The sequence below is a fragment of the Myotis nattereri genome, assembly GCF_964212035.1.
Source record: "Myotis nattereri genome assembly, chromosome: 10".
Taxonomy (NCBI): Eukaryota; Metazoa; Chordata; class Mammalia; order Chiroptera; family Vespertilionidae; genus Myotis; species Myotis nattereri.
The window spans coordinates 49,090,130-49,111,506 of NC_138085.1; the positions used below are offsets into that span (position 1 = coordinate 49,090,130).

At 38.5% G+C, this 21,377-nt stretch overlaps 1 protein-coding gene across 3 annotated transcripts in view; it reads left to right on the top strand.

Annotated features, from left to right (window-relative positions):
- Positions 1-21,377, top strand: part of USP34 (ubiquitin specific peptidase 34) — a 241,144-nt gene that overhangs the window by 170,628 nt on the left and 49,139 nt on the right. For 2 of the 3 annotated variants that reach the window (XM_081100602.1, XM_081100604.1), the window contains 12 exons: positions 847-1,030; positions 1,485-1,648; positions 2,273-2,338; positions 3,680-3,826; positions 3,916-3,972; positions 4,059-4,136; positions 4,728-4,822; positions 11,024-11,196; positions 13,226-13,379; positions 15,156-15,234; positions 18,382-18,435; positions 18,919-19,014. In XM_081100602.1, the coding sequence (XP_080956728.1) occupies positions 847-1,030; positions 1,485-1,648; positions 2,273-2,338; positions 3,680-3,826; positions 3,916-3,972; positions 4,059-4,136; positions 4,728-4,822; positions 11,024-11,196; positions 13,226-13,379; positions 15,156-15,234; positions 18,382-18,435; positions 18,919-19,014 (1,347 nt within the window). The remainder of the gene's footprint in view (positions 1-846; positions 1,031-1,484; positions 1,649-2,272; positions 2,339-3,679; positions 3,827-3,915; positions 3,973-4,058; positions 4,137-4,727; positions 4,823-11,023; positions 11,197-13,225; positions 13,380-15,155; positions 15,235-18,381; positions 18,436-18,918; positions 19,015-21,377) is intronic. The other variant, XM_081100603.1, reaches the window with a different exon arrangement.

Consider the following 21,377-nt stretch of genomic DNA (forward strand, 5'->3'; position numbering starts at 1 on the left):
TTTTCTACTTTACCAAAGAAAATTAAGAAAGAACAAGTAGGAAAGGTAACTCTTTCTCAAGGTTATCAAATTTAGGAAAAAGTACATCTGAAATGTACTTTACCTGGTAAAACCTTGCACATTAGTTTGAACTTCACTGGTATAGAAGTTAAGAGTTTGGTATATTAAATCCTGACTCAGGCACCTGTCAACTCCATGCAAGATGTGTTTTTATTCATTTGAGAGAGACATCGATGTGAGAAAAAAACATTGATTGGTTGCCTCTTATACACACCCCTAGGTTGCAGGGGATCGAACTTGCAATTTAATATGCCCTGACTGGGAATTGAACCCACAATCTTTTGGCGAATGTGACAATGCTTTGACTGAGCCACCCGACCAGAACAGACATGGTTTTTAAGTTTTTTGTTTGGGAGCCTCTGGCACTTAAAAGTTCTCATTATGCATAAGTTGCTGCTTTGATGGCTACTACTGTTATTATTAGAGCAAAGTAAGGAGAAACTTAAGTAAGTGCAGAAGCAGTCAAGATAGGTAGTAATGAGTTCTTAACAAAAACTTTTGGTCACTTAATGGACTGTAAAATAATTGCATTGTGGTAAGAATGAGCTATATTAGGTGTCAAGAGGGAGGTAAGAATCAAGGTGATTCTCACCCTTCTGTTTTCTCTAAGAAAAGTGAACATTGGGAATACTTTCCAGTGATTGTATATGATGCTGCTTGAAATTTTCAGTCTTTTAGAAAATTGTAGATTGTCATAGGATTTAGTTTAAGTAAGTTACTCATTATATTTGGAATATAATTAATATTTAAGTTTAAGATAATATGCTTGGTTTTTCTGTTTTTCAGGAATTTTTAAGAGATATCTTCAATCTCCTGTTTTTGTTGCCTAGTCTAAAAGATAGACAACAGCCAAAGTGCAAATCACATTCTTCAAGAGCTGCTGCTTATGATTTGTTAGTAGAGATGGTAAAGGGGTCTGTTGAGAACTACAGGCTAATACACAACTGGGTTATGGCACAACACATGCAGTGTAAGCATTCTTCTTTTTCTTTAATCTTTTTAAAATTTGTATGCAGAAATCAGATTTTTGAAGGGCATATTTCAAAGAAAGAAATCACTGTTCACACACTTATAAATGATTAACAATCAAATGATTGTTGCTTAGATGTTATTGAAGTTAAAAAATTTTAATTGTTTTTAAAAAAAACAGGTGTGAAGGCCGTTTTATAGATAGCTGAAGTACTTAAACATTTTTTTGTTAAATAATTTAGTATTAAATGAAATGAAGTTGTGACAGTCCTTTGAATTTTTAGGGAATGAATTAGTTTTACTATGTGTTCTTACTACTAATTTAAAAGTTACCATATATAATATTTTATGCATATTAACTAAATACGTAATGGAGGGTAATGGTTGTTAATGAAAACAATACATTATGTTTAATAGTTTGTTTGGGGGACATTTTTCCTTCCCTCTCTTTTCAGCAGCCCATGCACCTTATAAATGGGATTACTGGCCTCACGAGGATGTCCGTGCTGAGTGCAGATTTGTTGGCCTGACTAACCTTGGAGCAACTTGTTACTTGGCTTCAACTATTCAGCAACTTTATATGATACCTGAAGCAAGACAGGCTGTCTTCACTGCTAAGGTACAATTTTCTCACTTTAAAAATTAAAACTATAAAACAAAATTTTAAAATTCTGTGGCTAAATCTTGATTTTTTTTTTAATTTACTGAAATATTGTTTGAGAAGCAATTTATGAATTTTTTAAAAAATGACAAAATTTGATTTTATAACTAGCTAATAACTCCATGTGTGGGCTTTGTTTTTTTTAATATATTTTTATTGATTTCAGAGAGGAAGTGGGAGAGAGAGAGAGATAGAAACATCAACAATAAGAAAGAATCATTGATTAGCTGCCTCCTGCACACCCCCTACTGGGGATCGAGCCTGCAACCCCGGCATGTGCCCTTACCAGGAATGGAACCGTGGTTCATAAGTCGAAGTTCATCCACTGAGCGCATAGGCCAGACAAAGAAAGTGACTTTTTAAAGATGTCTTAATTCAATTTTCTTACATAATAGTGATGGCTGTATTTATATAATGAACAAAATACTTCCATTTTTAATGCTAAAATTGCTGGACTGTGCCTTTGTTTTTTCTGCACATACCTAAAAGAAATTGAATGGTGTAAAGCATATTGTAATACTTTCTTTGCTAGAATGTCTAATGTCAGTATCTTTTAATTGAATGTTTTCTTTTGAATTTCAGTATTCAGAAGATATGAAGCATAAGACCACTCTTCTGGAGCTTCAAAAAATGTTTACATATTTAATGGTATGTTTGAAAATTGTGTATGGGATGGGGTTGGGAAGAGATTAACCAAAGAACTTACATCCATGTATGCATTGCCCATGAACACAGACAATAGGGTAGTGAAAGGGGAGTAGGGGGGTAAAGAGGGGGAAAATGGGAGGGGGACATCTGTAGTACTCCCAACAATAAAAATCCTATATAATAAAAGCCTAATATGCTAAGTGTCCAACCGTTCATTCGACCATTCAATCGGTCGCTATGTCACACACTGACTACCAGGGGGGCAGACACTCCAACCCATAAGTTAGCTTGCTGTTTGGTGCCGGCCTATCGGGACTGGGCCAGATGGGGCAGACACGCCCTGGAGCCCTCCTTGGGTGGCCAACCTCCCACAGTCCCTCCCTGGCCCCGATTGTGCACCAGTGGGGTCCCTTGGCCTGGCCTATGCCCTCTCGCAATCCAGAACCCCTCAGGGGATGTCAGAGAGCTGCTTTCAGCCCAGTGCCCACAGGCCAAGCCAGGGGCCCCATCTGTGCACGAATCTGTGCACCAGGCCTCTAGTATTTTTTTTAAAAACGTGATTAGATACATCTTCTGACCAAACCTGAAAACATTAGAGCTCATTTGTTTTGACGTCCTGACTATATACCGTTACTTTTCAAATCAAATTTGTTACTTACTGGTACTTTCAATAGCTATATCTCAGTTATTTGCATCCTGTTATTCTCTTTTGAAGAATCCCTTTTTTTGTCACAGTCCCTCTAACCCCCCTTAGGCTTAGACTTTTCTGATTTCCTTTCCGCCCCCCTTACTTCCATAACTATAAAAGGTCACTCAATCAGTGTGTTGTGTTTTTTTAATTGCTAATCTTACAATATTACTTCCAGGCTTAAAACTTTTCAGTGGTTCTTTATTATGAACACAGTAATATCCAGGTTCATCAGCATGGACCATTACCCTGTGTGATTTTGCTGCTTCTCTTCATTTTCTTTTTTATTCATTGTTTGTTAATCATTGCCCGAGGATATTTTTTTCCATTGAGTTTTAGAGACAGTGGAAGGGAGGGGGGTGGGGAGAGAGAGAGAGTGAGAGAACGAGAGGAACAGAGAGGGAGGGAGAAAGAAACACATTGATGGGAGAGATACACAGTGATTGGTGCCTTCCACTTGCACCCAGCTGGGGCCAGGGATTGAGCCTACAGCTGAGGTGTGTGTCATTGACTAGAATTGAACCCAAGATCCTTCCATGCTTGTGCCTATGCTCTTACCATTTAGCAATACCAGCCAGAGCGAGACTTAGGTTTCTTTATTTGATTATTTTGTAATCATTTTCCCCACTCCCAACCCCACCATTCATTTACAGGAGAGTGAATGCAAAGCATATAATCCTAGACCCTTCTGTAAAACATACACCATGGATAAGCAGCCTCTGAATACTGGGGAGCAGAAAGATATGACAGAGTTTTTTACCGATCTAATTACCAAAATTGAAGAAATGTCTCCAGAACTGGTTCGTACCAGAATACTGAAGTTTCTTGACATTTGTAGAGATTTGCCCAACTTAAGTTACTGACTTTTGTTTGTTTGTTTGTTTCAAAGAAAAATACTGTCAAAAGTTTGTTTGGAGGTGTAATTACAAACAATGTTGTATCCTTGGTAAGTATTCTACCTGTTCTTTGCTTTTTAGAAATCTTAATTAGCTTATTATAAAGATTACTAACTTTTTACTGTTAATTGACCAGGATTGTGAACACGTTAGTCAGACTGCTGAAGAGTTTTATACTGTGAGGTGCCAAGTGGCTGATATGAAGAACATTTATGTAAGTAATGTATATATTTGTAGACTTTTTCCTGCTTTAAACTATTTGTATATAGCAGGATTATGTTTCTCATCTTGAAAGTTAACTGTCTTCTATTTTCTCATACTGTGCTATTCAAGATAAGAACTAAAGATAGACCACAAAGTTGATCTTTTCCTAATCAAAATTTAAATGCTTCACTTTTGAAAAATTTAATAAGATTCAGAGAGTATTTGTGTCAATGTGAGGAAAAGACAGTTGTTATTAAAGTTAAGAATTCACTTTAAAAAATATTTTGGCCCTAGCCGGTTTGGCTCAGTGGATAGAATGTCGGCTTGTGGACTGTAAGGCCCTAGGTTTGATTCTGGTCAAGGGCATATGCCAGGTTGCAGACTCTGTCCCCAGTGTGGGGCGTGTAGGAGGCAGCCGATTGATGATTTCCTCTCATCATTGATGTTTCTATCTCTCCCTCTTCTTTCCTGTCTAAAATCAATAAAAATATTTTTAAAAATTTGGTTTTCCTCTGTGTATTTACCCAAATTGTAATTACTATTTTTTTGTGTTTTTGCATGCTGTAAATAATAAAACTTTTAACTCTGGCTTTATATACAGGAGTCTCTTGATGAAGTTACTATTAAAGATACTTTAGAAGGTGACAACATGTATACTTGTTCTCATTGTGGGAAGAAAGTACGAGCTGAAAAAAGGTATGTTTTTTAAATGTAATGTTATTTTGATAATCATCAAATGTAAGTAAAACACAAACTTATATAAATTAAAATTATCTGATTAAGGTCATCTGCTTGGAGCTCATTCTATTAGTTTTTTATTGGTAGTATTTTGAATATACTTTCAAGCACCCTTAAATATTTCAGATTTTCTCTCTTAATTAATCAAATATTTACCAAAGTCTGTCTGATTGCTTATTTTTCTCCTCTGCATTTAGTGGAGCAGGATAAAGAGTCTACTCATGAACTGAAGACATCCTTTTCTGAATCTCTATAATGAGAGATTTTTTTTACTTCAGAGCTCAGGCATACAATAGCCAGTTCAGGACAGAGTAATTGGGTAAAGATGTTTAAGTTCTACAGGTGAATATTGAATGACAAGTAGAAATTAGATTGAAAGAGCATCTTATACAGCTAGTTGCTAGGAACAAAAGCAGAGAAATAGAAATGACCTTGTATATGCAGCAGGTCCAGAAATAGGCCAGCCTACATCATTCAGGTAGAGGATTTGCAAGATTGGTAATATATAGCAACATCAAGTAATTAATATCTAAATTTTAGATCAGCCATGGGCAAACTACGGCCCGCTTGAAATGAATAAAACTAAAAAAAAAAGAAGACCATACCCTTTTATGTAATGATGTTTACTTTGAATTTATATTTGTTCACACAAACACTCCATCCATGCTTTTGTTCTGGCTCTCCGGTCCAGTTTAAGAACCCGTTGTGGCCCTCGAGTCAAAAAGTTTGCCCACCCCTGTTTTAGATTATCTGCATAATTGACTGAAGGCATCAGAACATCTGCTTGAGAAAGAACATAACTATTGCAAAGTACAGAGACTTAAGCCATCTTAAATGTACAGAGGGAAAAGTGACAGAATCTAAGAACGAAAATCAGGACAGGCAGGTAACCCAGAAACTGGGGAAGAGAATCTTAACAATGTATTCAGAGATTTGGGGTGGGGGAGGAAAGCTGAGTAAAAAGCATTGGGTTTTGTTTCAAATAAGTACTTGGTGTGTTTTGTCAAGTTGTAGCAATAAAAGCAGGTTGTCAGGGCACATGGTGTCAAATACAGATCATTTATTTTAGAAGTTTGACAAAAATCAGCAAGGAAGATGGAATTTAAAATGAACTTGCGGGGGAGAAACCAAGATGGCAGCATAGGTAAACACTGGAGTTTTCTGCCTCGAACAACCACTTCAAAAATACAACCAAAAGACAGAATGGACATCATCCAGAACCACAGGAAGGCTGATTGAGTGGAAGTTCTACAACTAGAGGGAAAAAGAAAAGCATACCGAGACTCAGAGTTGGCGCAGTGCGGAAATAAAATACTAAGGTACAGAGGTGCACATGGAGCGGGCTGGCGGCTGAGGGCACGGTTGTCATTTTCAATCGGGAGGGAGTCTCAGGCTCTGAGCTCCAGTTCCGAGCGAGTCTCTGGGGACCCAGACTCATACGGGAGAAGCGGGACTGTCTAGCATCGGTTGGAACTCAAGGGCAGCTTTCTCTCAGAGGGGCTAGCAGCAATTACCGAGACACTGAGAAGCGGAGCCTCTGAGAGCAGCCGTAACTGCTAGCCCCGCCCTGTTGATCTCGTGGGACCTGCCCCGCCCAAGCCCTGCAGGGAGGCTTTTGCTGGATAGCCTAAGGCTGAGGCTAGATTAGCACCTCCCTAGAAACCCAGGAGCCAGTGTACCCAGAGGTCAGAGTGGGACCATCCAGTTTGCAGCTCCGTGGTCCATAAAGGACACACTCAGGGGGCAGACTCAGTGAGCACCAAAGCCCCACTGAAGCAAGTCTTGCCCCCGAGGATGTCTCCAGCACAGAAGTTCTCCCACTGCAGACACAGCTGATTCTCACAGCCAATTGGCCTGGAGGTCAATTCCTCCCAGTGATACCTACAACAATCAAGGCTTAACTATAACAAGACTGTGCACAAAGCCCACCTCAGGTAATTGGGGAGGCTGAACCACTGGGCCCTAGAGGACACTTAGCACAGGAAACCACTCTATCAACACAGGGAAGCATAAACAATGCGGAGACAAAAGGACACAAATGACAGAAACCAAACTGCTGGATATAGAGTTCGAAACCACACTTTTAAGGTTTTTCAAGAATTTTCTAGAAACTGCCAATAAACTTAATGAAACCTACAAGAAATCTAATGAGACCCTCGAGGTTGTGATGAAGGACCAACTAATAATTAAGCATACACTGATTGAAATAAAGAATATTATACAGAGTTCCAATAACAGACTAGAGTATCGCAAGAATCAAGTCAACAATTTGAAATACGAAGAAGCAAAAAACACCCAACCGGAGAAGCAAAATGAAAAAAGAATCCAAAAATACAAAGATAGTGTAAGGAACCTCTGGGACAGCTTCAAGCGTAACAACATCCGAATTATAGGGGTGCCAGAAGAAGAGAACAAGATATTGAAAACCTATTTGAAGAAATAATGACAGGAAACTTCCCCTACCTGGTGAAAGAAATAGACTCACAAGTCCAGGAAGCACAGAGAACCCCAAACAAAATGAATCCAAAGAGGCCCACACCAAGACACATAATTAGAATGCCAAGAGCAAAAGACAAAGAAAGAATCTTAAAAGCAGCAAGAGAAAGAAAGTCAGTTACCTACAAGGGAATACCCATTCGACTGTCAGCTGATTTCTCAATAGAAACTATGCAGGCCAGAAGGGAGTGGCAAGAAATATTCAAAGTAATGAATGCCAAGAACCTACAACCAAGATTACTTTATCCGGACAGAAGCCCTCCCACTGCAGACACAGCAGACTCTCATAGCCAGTTAGCCTGGAGTTCAAATCACCCCCGGTATTGCCGACAACAATCAAGGCTTAACTACAACAAGACTGGGCACAAAGACCACTAGGGTGTGCACCAAGAAAGCATAAAAAATGCGGAGACAAAGAAACAGGACAAAACTGTCAATGGAGGATATTGAATTCAGAACCATACTTTTAAGGTCTCTTAAGAACTATCTAGAAGCCGTCGATAAATGTTGTGAGATCCTCGATGTTATGATAAAGAACCAACTAGAAATTAAGCATACACGGACTGAAATAACGAATACTATACAGACTCCCAACAGCAGACCAGAGGAGCGCAAGAATCAAGGCAAAGATTTGAAATGCCAAGAAGCAAAAAACACCCATAAGGGAATACCCATACGACTGTCAGCTGATTTCTCAACAGAAACTTTGCAGGCCAGAAGGGAATGGCAAGAAATATTCAAAGTGATGAATGCCAATAACCTGCAACCAAGATTACTTTATCCAGCAAAGCTATCATTCAAAATTGAAGGTCAGATAAAGAGCTTCACAGATAAGGAAAAGCTAAAGGAGTGCATCACCACCAAACCAGGATTATATGAAATGCTGAAAGGTATCCTTTAAGAAGAGGAAGAAGAAGATAAAGGTAATGATACAAATTATGAACAACAAATATGCATCTATCAGCAAGTGAATCTAAGAATCAAGTGAATAAATAATCTGATGAACAGAATGAACTGGTGATTATAATAGAATCAGGGACATAGAAAGGGAATCGACTGATTATTCTTGGGGGGAAGGGGGTGTGGGAGATGCGGGAAGAGACTGGACAAAAAGCGTGCACCTATGGATGAGGACAGTGGGTGGGGAGTGAGGGCGGAGGGTGGGGTGGGAACTGGGAGGAGGGGAGTTATGGTGGGAAAAAAGAGGAACAAATGTAATAATCTGAACAATAAAGATTTAATTAAAAAAAAAATAAAGACAGACGTAAAGAGTAGGAAAAAAAAAAAGATTACTTTATCCGGCAAAGCTATCATTCAGAATTGAAGGTCAGATAAAGAGCTTCACAGATAAGGAAAAGCTAAAGGAGTTCATCACCACCAAACCAGTATTACATGAAATGCTGAAAGGTATCCTTTAAGAAGAGGAAGAAGAAGAAAAAGGTAAAGATACAAATTATGAACAACAGATACACATCTTACAACAAGTGAATCTGAAAATCAAGTGAATAATCTGATGAACAGAATGAACTGGTGATTATAATAGAATCAGGGGCATAGAAAGGGAGTGGACTGACTATTCTTGGGGGGGAAAGGGGTGTGGGAGATGCGGGAAGAGACTGGACAAAAATCATGCACCTATGGATGAGGACAGTGGATGGGGAGTGAGGGAGGAGGGTGGGGTGGGAACTGGGTGGCGAGGAGTTATGAGGGGGGAAAAGAGGAACAACTATAATCTGAACAATATAGATTTAATTAATAAAAAAATAAAATAAAATGAACTTGGGGATCAAACAGTTTTTTAGATGAAATCATGTTGAAGGCAGAGAAAAAAAGCCATTGCTCATGTACGTAAATATGTATTTGAAGGGAATGGTACTCTTTGTCTTGATCTTCAGAGTTCAAGTTGATTGCAAAAGAGAAAGGTTGTGGGTGGACATATTCAAATGAAAGTATAACTGTACAGGCAGTTATAGGAAGAATAAAAGCTCATCTGATAATTGGATTAGGGTAAGAATTAAGGACTCACAAAATGGTGTCACTCAAGTTTTTTATTGTGGTGGAATATAATGAGTCAGTCAAAAGATAATTGATAGAGTGAGTCACGTTCTTTGGAGAATTTCTTTTTACTTGGAATAAATACGTCATTCTTAATATGCTTCTTGTAACATTTCCTTTTTTTTTTTTTTTTTTGCTATTATTCTACTAGTTTTGGTTTTTCTAAACACTGTCTCATTTCTCCCAGGCAAAGTGTTAATCAGACTTTTATATTCTTAACATACTTATCGATGTCTGTAATAACATAGTAAGTGGTCAACAGAAATGTACGAAGGATCATATTCTGCTCTATCTTTAACCTTTTGTTTCCTCAGTTTATTCTTTCCTGAATAATTTTACATACTACCATAACATTAATCTCTGATGACATACTAATGATTCCCAAATTAATCTTACCTAATTCGGAGTGCTGTGCTGTTCTCTTACAACTGTCTTACTCTCATAGATTTAATAGGTCTGTAACATAAATTCTTATCTTTCCAAATGTTTATTTTATCCTCTGACTCAATGCACATTCCATTGCCCACCACAAGTCTGTGAGTGACTCTCATATTTCAGGATAATTCATACTCTTAACATTACATACAATGCCCTTCATCATTTAACTCCTTTATTCTTCTGTAACCTTATCATTTGCTAGTCCTAAATAATCAGTAATGATGAATTTTTGGACTACTTACTGCCTTTACTTAATGACATCTTTTCCCTATCTCATCTTTCTGAATTTCTTTATAAAACAAAAATACTGTGCTCTTGGTTTAAACAAATTCTCTTTTGACTCCTGTGTACAGTGAAGTATTGTTTCATAAAATTAATATTTTCCATAAATATATATATATACTAGAGGCCTGATGCACAAAATTCGTGCAAGAGTAGGCTTTCCTTCCCCCCTGCTGCCGGCACTGGCTTCCCTCTGGCACCCGGGATCCGGGCTTCCCTCGCAGCCCTTGCTTCGTCCTCCTGACAGAAGGACATCTGGTCTAATTAGCATATTGTACTTTTATTATTATAGATTTTGTTTAAACCAAAATTTTGTGGGTTTTTTTTTTTTTTTTTTTTTACTTGAACTACCAGTAATATGTCAACCATAGATTTAGGTAACCAGTTGACTTTCTGCTGCTACTGCTGTGATTGTTGTACTATCAGGCAACATATATTGAATGATATTTGCCAGGCAGCATTCTAAAAGTTATAGGGAGTAGCCACGTTAGTCCCATTTTACAAAGCAGGAATTAAGCTTAGAGAGGCTAAGTAATTTGTTTAGGGTCGTACATCTAGTAAATGATACAGAAACTGCAGTTCTAATTCACAAAAATAAATACTTCAAACCCTGTTCTTTAAGATGGAAAAGGAAACTGAACCAAAGACCTCCTTGCCTTTGAAGTATGATGTGACTCTTTTCTATACTTCCATAGCACCTTTATATATCTTCATTATGTTATCACAGTCTACTTAGTTTTCTTTTATCTAGACACAAGAAAGTTGTTTCAGAATGAAAAAGTCATATAAGAAGTCATATATGTATGACTTCTTATATGATCTTACATGATTGAAGTACTTTTGAAAGATAATTTTTAATAAGTTTTCATTAATTTTTCTGTGTTTCAGGGCATGTTTTAAGAAATTGCCTCGCATTCTGAGTTTTAATACTATGAGGTATACATTCAATATGGTAACGATGATGAAAGAGAAAGTGAACACACACTTTTCCTTCCCACTACGTTTGGATATGACACCCTACACAGAAGATTTTCTTATGGGAAAGAGTGATAGGAAAGAAGGTAACTTTCATCTCTTTTCTTTTATTGTAAGTCTCCATAACCAGATAGTTATAATTACAAAGTTGTAATAACCTATACATTTTAACAAAATGGGACTGAATCTTAAAAAGAAGAATGTTTTTAAAGACAGTGTGGCACGTTCAGTCAGTTACTAAGGTAATATTTAATATCTACTAGAACTGTGTTCTAGGCACTCCTCTAAGCATTGGGGACACTGTAGTGAGCAAGATAAATGTACCTCCCTTGTAGAACTTAAGTCTAGTGGGCAAGTCTTATATTGAACGAGAAATTACAAACATGATGTAATGTCAAATAGGACAGTGAATGTATTACATACTTCTAAGGGAATCGGGGAGGACTTTTATGAGAAGGTGACATTTAAGCAGAACTTGAGTAAGAGCTAGATTGAGAGGAATGGGTAAGCTCTTTGGCAGGTGAGGAGTGGAGCTGATGAAATGGGCAAATGGCAGGGGCCAAATCATTTTTTTGGTAGGTCATGTTAAAAATTTTGATCTTTATTCAATGAGAAACCATTGGGAGATTTTAAGCAGAGAACTGAGATGGGAACCAGGTGGGATCTGGAAAAGGTTAATCTGACTACAGCAATCAAATTTTGATGACAGAGGTGTGGGGAGGCCATTCTGGTAAACTACAGAGGTGGTAACTTAGATGAGAAAGCGTACCAGTAAGATTGGAGAAGTGTATAGAGATGCAGTTTACAGGACTCAATTGAATAAATGAATCCAACAAAGTTATTGAACATGTACCTACTATCTAATTCGCTATTCTTGTAGTAATGGGACTATAGTGACAACAAAGAACAAGGTATCTGCCCCCTTTGAAGATTACATTTCATTTTAGTCAGTCTGCTACTAGAATGAGGAGGAAAAGTCAAGTGACTCAGGTTTCTGGTTGGATCAGCTAGGTGAATAAGGGGTCAGTATTTCAAGATCTCAAGAAAGAAGGAATGTGATCAGAATTATTGGATGCTAAAGAAAAACAACAGTTTCAGTAAGAATGTGATGGAGAAGAATTTTGGTTATCTTTACTGGAGCAATTTCATTTGGGTATTGCAATAGGAAGGTAGATTGCAATGAGTCAGAGATGGCCCTTGGTTCATAAGTTACCTCCAAATTGCTATTACTTCCATAAGACCAGTGATTTTCAAAATTCTTCATATGCCACTCAAGGACCACAGAGGTGAGGAATGGGAATAGATGAGAGAAGAAAGCAGAACAGATCTAGGGCCCTTGCCTTTTACATTCTTTGTTAGTCAGAGAAGTTCCATTTTACATATTAAAGGTCCTGGCAATGGTTTCTTTGTATAAAAAGTTATGCTGATTTAAAATTTTGAGGTTTAAAGAAGTTACTATAAGATTTAGGAAAGAGAACAATGATTTCATCTTTATATTCTATTGCCTGGCACTTACTGAGGTGAGAGAGGTGTAAACAATGGGTGTAGGGTATTCTTTCAAGAGAAGAACATGGTCTTTATTTGAAGAGAGGAGAGAAGATGGCGTCTATAGCTATGAAGGAATATGGAGTTATGGGAGGGAATTTTTAAAGTTAGCATTTGGGTATATTTAGAAGCTGCAGGAAATGAGCCAGTAGAGATGATAAGTTTTAAAATACAGGTGAAGTTAAGAAATGAGCATTGTATATATATATATTCTTCTTTTTAGAACTCTTCAAACCATTTCTAAAATTATAGCAAGACTGCACAGGAACTGTGCTTCTTTCTATTTTTCATGACGCTTCCATGGATGGAAGTAGCAGAAACTTATGTCAAGATAAGGAATTTGTTGTCCATAGTTTTGCACTGATAGGTGGTGGTTTTTCCAATTTGTATAAATGTTCCTTAAAATTTTAGGCTATGGATGGTGAATGACTAGCAAATGCAGTTGTTTTGTACCTATTTTAATATATAAAGTACCTGTACCTGCTTATGTACGTAAAGTATATAAAGTGATTCTAAGGTGTCACTGTAGTTTTCAAAATTATTGCCATTATTTTATGTAAATCATTTCAGGCTTTAAGGAAGTCAGTGATCATTCAAAAGACACAGAGAGCTATGAATATGACTTGATTGGAGTGACTGTTCACACAGGAACAGCAGATGGTGGGCACTATTATAGCTTCATTAGAGATATAGTCAATCCACATGCTTATAAAAACAATAAATGGTGAGTTTTAAATGTTTTATTGGGATTTTAAAAAATCTTTTTTTAAAGTATAAGCTGTTGATAGTTTTCTCTTCAGATATGTTTTCTGGTGTCAGTTTTCTGAAAACTTTATAAATTTAGGAAAGGGGTTAGACAAAATTTTTAAATGAGAGTTACTTTCAAAAGACAATACGACTTAATTATTAAACTTCATGGATCTCTAGACTCCTTTGAGAATTTTATTAATGCTTAAGAAAGAATGAACACAAAATTTTGCATGCAATTTTATATTCATAGAACATATTGCACCTTCCAAATCTTACCTATCTGTGTTCACTCATTCAAGAGCTTTTACTGAATTCTGTCTATAGGGTGGCCACAAAGTCCTTATATATTCTTGTTAGAAGCTAACCTAGCCGGGATGGCGTGACTTAGTGGTTGAGCATCGACCACAATTTGATTTCTGCTCAAGGCACATGCCTGTGTTGCAGGCTCAATCACCGGTGTGGGGCGTGCAGGAGGCAGCTGATCAATGATTTTCTCTCATCATTGATGTTTCTGTTTCTCTCTCCCTCTCCCTTCTCTGAAATCAATGTATTTTCCAAAAAAAACCATAGTAAGTTTACCTTCATGCTCCACTCTCTTTACCTTTCCTTTCTCCTTTGACACACACATTATATTTTATCTTCTTATATCAAGTTAACTAGAGGCTCAGTGCACGGATTCGTGCACTGGTGGAGTCCCTCAGCCTGGTCAGTGGGGATCGGGCCGAAACTGGCTCTCTGATATCCCCCAACGGGTCACAGATTGCGAGAAGGTGGTTCTCGGGTGATGCACCTTGGAATCAGACTCCCTTCTCTCTGGTTCTGGGTGTGTCACCCAAGAACCACAGCTACCAAGTCAAAGCATCTTGGCAGCTCCTGCATTGAGCGCCCGCCCCCTGGTGGTCAGGGCATGTCATAGCTACTGGTTGGCCGGTCGCTTAGGCTTTTATATATAGAGATGGTTGGAAGTTATTAAATCAGTTCTTTTGTAACTATTTTTTGGTTTTCAAATGTCTTCAGATGTTGTTAGATAGAGTCTCAATCTGCACTTAATAGAATAGTTCAACTATTTCTCTCTAAGTCAATCATGTTATATCTTTAATGTTTTTGTCCTTTTGAATATATTTCCATAAATATACTTTGAATCATTTTTTTATCATAAATTTTAAAATGGCAGCTTTATCTTTGGAAGTTCTTCCATCTCTTAATATTTTTTGTCCATGTTACATGTTATATTTATGCAGACTTTTTATTGCTTTTACAAACTCCTGTTACTTCTAGGTTATAAATGAATCTCAAATTTTAGGGTGGTTATGACTGTTGTAAAATTATATCCCCAATTTCTAGTGGATTAGAGTTGTCAAAACAAGAGCTTAGTTAGAATTTACCTCATATTAATAATAGTTTGAGCCGAAACCGGTTTGGCTCAGTGGATAGAGCGTCGGCCTGCGGACTGAAAGGTCCCAGGTTCGATTCCGGTCAAGGGCATGTACCTGGGTTGCGGGCATGTCCCCAGTGGGAGATGTGCAGGAGGCGGCTGATCGATGCTTCTCTCTCATCGATGTTTCTAACTCTCTATCTCTCTCCCTTCCTCTCTGTAAAAAATCAATAAAATATATATTTAAAAAAAAAAATAATAGTTTGATAATTATTTATAATATATCAGTATATAACCTAAGTATTTTTAAAATAGGCATAATAGAGAGGTATTGACTACATATATACTTTATCAACACTACTTGCTCTGTTTTAGGTATCTTTTTAATGATGCTGAGGTAAAGCCTTTTGATTCTGCTCAACTTGCCTCTGAATGTTTTGGTGGAGAAATGACAGTAAGTTTTATTTAGAAATTATAAATAGTTTGTGACTTTCACATGCTTTGCAATATGAAAATCCAACAGCAGAATCACTTAACTTTCTTTTTAATCATTATGATTCAATCTAAATTTTATTCTGCTGGTATTAATGGAAGTTTAGTATGTTTGGAGTATATAATAGACCCTGGAAAATATTTTTAAAATTACTATTTTTGCCTTCAACTGATTAAGAAGGTTAAGACTTAGCAATTGAAAATTAAATAATAGTATAGAACTTGAATTACCTTGCCTTGTGACATTATGATTGAATAAGTTGTTTTCTTGAATGCTTTGGGATTAAAGGCAAAAGATATTACTCTTTATTGACTTACTAGAGGCCCAGTGCACAGAGTTTCATCGATGGGCTCCCTGGGCCTGGCCTGCAAGGATTGGGCCTAAACCGGCTCTCCGAGGGATCCCACCAGTGCACGATGGGGGCCAAAAAAGGATTGTAGGAGGGCTCCAGGGTGTGTCTGGCCTGTCTTGCCCAGTCCCGATCGGCCAGATCCCCAGCAGCAAGCTAGCCTACGAGTCAAAGTGTCTGCCCCCTGGTGGTCAGTGCGTGTCATAGTTTCTGGTCCAACAGTCGCTTAAGCTTTTATATATATAGACTAGAGGCCCGGTGCACAAAAATTTGTGCACTCGAGGCGGGGGGGGGGGGGCCCTCAGCCCGGCCTGTGCCCTCTCGCAGTCTGGGACCCCTCGGGAGATAACGACCTGCTGGATTAGGCCTGCTCCCAGGTGGCAGAGGGCAGGCCCAATCCCTAGGTGCAGCCCCTGGTCGGGCTCAGAGCAGGGCTGATTGGGGAGTTGGGGCACTGCCTCCTGTCACACTCAAGGCAGGGTCAGTGGGGAGGTTGCGGCGCCACCCTCAGTCACGCTCAGGGTAGGGCCAATTGGGGGTTGGGGCAGAGCCCCCTGTCACACTAAAGGCAGGATCGATGGGGAGGTTGCGGCGCCACCCCCTGTCTGCACAGAGCAGGGCCAATCGGGGTTGGGGCGCAGCCCCCTGTCACGCACAGAGAAGGGCCCATCAGGGGGGTTGGGGCTCTGTACCCTGTCACCCACAGAGCAGGGTCAATCAGGGGGTTGGGGAGCTCCCCCTTGTCATGCACAGAGCAGGGCCGATCGGGGGGTTGAGGAGCTCCCCCCTGTCACTCACAGAGTAGGTCCGATAGGGGAGTTGGGGCACCGCCCCCTGTCACACTCAGGGCAGGGCGGATCAGGGGGTTGGGGCACTGCCGTCTATCACCCACAGAGCAGGGCCGATCAGGGGGTTGGGGCGCTGCCACTCTCACACTCAGGGCAGGGCCGATGGGGAGGTTATGGCTCTACCCCGTCACACGCAGAGCAGGGCCCGTGGGGGGAGGGGGGTTGGGGCGCCGCACCCTGTCACACACAGAGCCACAGGGCAATCGGGGTTAGAGAGCTCCCCCCATCAGGCACAGAGCAGGGCTGATCAGGGGGTTAGGGCGCCTTCCCCTGTCACGAACAGAGCAGGACGGATAGGGAGGTTGTGGCCCCGCCCCCTCTCACACACAGAGCCGCAGGGTGATCAGGGAGTTTGGGCACTGCCCCCTGTCACGCTGATCCCGGTGCTGGGAGGCCTCACGGCTCCGCTGATCCCGGTGCTGGGAGGCATATTACCCTTTTACTATATAGGATAGAGGCCTGGTGCGGGTGGGGCTGGCTGGTTTGCCCTGAAGGGTGTCCTGGATCAGGGTGGGGGTCCCCACTGGGGTGCCTGGCCAACCTGGGTGAGGGGATGATGGCTGTTTGCAGCTGGTCACACACCCTTCAGAGTGGGGGTCCCCACTGGGGTGCCTGGCCAGTCTGGTTGAGGGGCTGAGGGCTGTTTTCAGGCCGACTGAAGCTCCCAACTGCTCCTTTTTTTGTTTTTCTTTTTTTATTCTGGGCCAGCTTTAGCTCTGGCTCCAGCTCTGAGGCCTCTGCTGCTGAAAGAAGGTATCTGGTTTGTTTTGGTTCTATAGTCGAAACAATGTATAACTCCAGCTCTGAGATCCCGGGCTCGCTGAAAGCAGGTTTCTGGGGTTTTGTTTAGCTTCTATATTTGTTACAATGTTTCTTAAACTGCAAGCTCAGAGGCCGGCAAGGCAGGCGGGGAACGTTGGAGTCCTCCGTCACTGAAGCAAGCAAGCCTCATGTTAGTTTCAAGCTGCCTGGCTGCTGGCCGCCATCTTGGCTGGCAGTTAATTTGCATATCTCGCTGATTAGCCAATGGGAAGGGTTGCGGTCGTACGCTAATTACCATGTTTCTCTTTTATTAGATAGGATTATGAACACTTTTTGACAAGGGAGTTAGATTGAGCTGGGCTTTAAAGAATTGTTTATTCGGTCCCTTTTATAAAGCAGCAGCAACCTGGTTATTACAAGTGACAGGATAGAAAAAGAATAGCTTACCTGTTACATAATTAGCAGTAAGCTATACAAAAAGATCATTAGGTTGGAGTAGAATTGTAATAATTTCACGCCTACCAGTTTTATGAAAACTTTAAAAATACCCTGTTAATTCTTATAAGTCAAATATTTAATAGTCATTTCCATATCACAGATAAGCCCAGATAAACCAGTTTTTCACTTTGATAGCCATGTTTATTGTGAAATAATTATTCACATTTTGGATTTTAATGGACTTTTTATTGCTCTTTGGTGTCCTTATACTATTCTGAATATAAAAGAAGTAGGAAAATTGCTGATACTTTGGAAATGGGTAAAAGGAGGAGTAAATAATGAGTTACCACTGAAGCTATCACTAAACTGATTGCATCTCTAAATGTTATTCATAGAACTATTCCTAAAAAAAAAAAGTAAACTTAACAAAAAACTCTTCTTTTATAAGAGTTTTTTAAAATTGCAAGTTCCTTTTATTTCTTTATGCTTTATATATTTTATGGTAAAGTACGTTAAAATACATTTTGAATCTCCAATTTTAGTACTCTTAGCCAAAAATTACTGTTAAGGATTTTTATGAATGCAATGCTATTTGAGAAACTATTGATGAAGTTATTGCATAGTATTAAACAGCTTTTTAAAAAGTATTTTATATGTAATTCAACTGAATGTGCCCATTTTCTAAAGATGGAAACTTATTTTTTAAAACAGACCAAGACCTACGATTCTGTTACAGATAAGTTTATGGATTTCTCTTTTGAAAAGGTAACCACTTCATATGTAATTTTACATCATTCTCTTTTTTTATGTTGCTTTTTTAAAAATTTTGTTTTATTGTTTAAAGTGTTACAAAGAGTATTACATATGTCTCCTTTTTTCTTTTCTCCCCTTGACCTTCCCCTGGCCTCCCCTACCCCCCAGTGTCTTGTTTCCATTGGTTATGCTTATATGCATGCATAGAAGTCCTTCGGTTGATCTCTTACCCACCCACCCCTTACCCACAGGCCTTCCCCCTGTAGTTTTAAAGTCTGTTCAATGTTGCTCTGCCTCTGTATCTATTTTTGTTCATCAGTTTATAATGGTCTTAATTATCCATAAATGAGTGAGATCATGTGGTATTTTTCTTTCATTGACTGGCTTATTTCACTTAGCAGAATGCTCTCCAGTTCCATCCATGCTATACATGTTGCCTTCTTTAATAATCATATTTTATCAAACTGAAAATGTACTTTTTTTTTCCTCTTAAAGACACATAGTGCATATATGCTGTTTTATAAACGCATGGAACCAGAGGAAGAAAATGGGAAAGAATACAAATTTGATGTTTCATCAGAATTACTAGAGGTATAAGCTAATTTAACTTTAGCAACAATTTGAAAGCATGTTTTAAGTATTTTTTAATTAATAATATTACTGTGATACAAGATTAGGCTATGACAGCATTAGTACCTATAATCGAGGATAAACCTTAACACAATATGCAAATACTCTTGGTAATACTGACATACAACAGGTGAATATAAAGTGAATGAGATTAAAGGGAGTAAAAAATTATTAGTAACATTTAAGAAAAATAAGAAAGATAAAATGGTTGATGGCATTACAGCAAGCCTGCAGGTAGCTTGTATGGTTGGTAATGTTCTTAGTGGTGATAGAATTGCAAGTGTTCTCTTATTCTTTGTTGCAAGTATAAGTGTATGTGTATTTGAAATGCATTTGAAATATGTTTTTTTTACATTATAAAGTGTTTGATTTATAGTAATGAGGCTTTCTTTATTTCATAATGTAAGTGGTAATGTTACTTTAATGTTTTAAGACTTACAAAAGTACTCATCACTCAGTGTGTGTTGTGTCATTGTTGTAAACTAAGCCAGTCAGCCAAAAGTACAAAAAGTAAATCTCCAGAAAGGTATACCTGAAAAAATACCCTCCCATATAGACAATTCAGTTTTTACTATCTAATTGATTTGCTGATATTTCCACTATGTGTTCAGGACTTAAAACTGAGTTCCCCCAAACACATACTCTAAATTGGTATCTTGCCTACCCATAATGTTACTTATTAAAAGCCAAGAATATTGTTTTCATTAAGCCTTTGAATTGGATTTACCAGAAAAATTAGTTGCTTTGCTACATTTTAGGCCATTAAACTCACCTACTTGTACAATAATTTCAACCACCATCCATAATTAAAATTAAATAGATTAGAATCTCCATTATGTGTAAGACTTTATATGCCCCCAGGGTATTCGGGCAGACTTAAAAAGTATTACATATGTTCCCCTTTTCCCCCCATTGACTTCTTCTAGCCTGCCCCGTCCTTTTTAAAAAATATATTTTTTATTGATTTCAGAGAGGAAGGGAGAGGGAGAGGGAGAGGGAGAGGAAAACATCAACGAGAGAAAAATCCTTGATCGGTTGCCTCCTGTACGCCTCACACTGGGTATCAAGCTTGCAACCCAGGCCTGTGCTCTCACTGGGAATGGAACCATGATCTGGTTCATAGGTGACACTCAACCACTGAGCCACACCAGCCGGGCTGAGAATTTGAGTTTAAAAAAAAAATTTTTTTTTTCTCTCAGAACAATACTATTCAGTGAGAAAAGTGTCCCTGTTTTACATTTTTGCAAGTCTCTTTAATATCTGATTTAATACAAGACAGCTTGTGTCTCATAACAACTTCTGTATTTTGGTATATTATAATCTCGTCATTTAGCTTCTGGAAAACTCCATTGTATGCTTTGGATCTTATAGACACCCTAAAAATGTCACAGGGACACCACAGCTCTCTGAACCATTCTTTGAGAAGCACTGATTTACCTTGTGAGAAAAGGGAATCCCAGACGTTTGCTTATTATAATAATAATAACAAGAAAAACAAACTAGACTCTTAGACTATTCTTGATTGTAGACCTAAACCAACCATTTTTTTCTATCATCGTTTCAGCTTATTAATTTAAAATGTTTGCCTTCACATACATTTTACTAAAAAATTTAAAATATATAATAATACTGTTAACTTAACATTAACATAGATTTTATATGTAAACTGGAATCTGGTTTTTTAGATTTATACTGTTAAAATATAGCTAGTAGCAGACTTTACCAGAGGTAAAAAGAAAATTTTTAGAACCCTCAAATGTGTGACTATTATGGATAAAACAAGTAGAGTGCTCAGAAAAGGATAATTGAATCAGGAGTGCTGTGGAAGGTATTCAGGAAATGTGACCTTTAACTTCAGTTTGAAAGTTAGTGAGGAGTTAGTTAATCATTTGAAGAGTACCCTGGGAAAAAAGAATGTTACATACAGAGTCCTGAGGAAGAATAGAGTTTTTTGGCCTATTTTAGATGCTGAAAGGTGACCTCTGTAGCTGTGATGATTAATAAATGCAAGGAAGAGTGATCCAAGATGAAGTTGGATGCGTATATAGAAAAACACTTAGGAAAAGTTCTTTCTGATCAATGTAGTACAATAGTTTCACACTTAAACATACCCAGTTGGTTCCACATACATTGTATTGATACAAGGCAAAAAGGACAATAAAAAAATAAGATGAATATTTCTATAGAACAGAAATGGAACATAATTAAAGGCAGTAAATCTGGTGGAAATCATGGGACTACCAGGCTTTAGGTCCAAAGCAGATAATGGTGGCCAAAGGTTCAGCTCTTGGGAGGTTAAAGAGATAGTACCTAGCTAAAAGCAA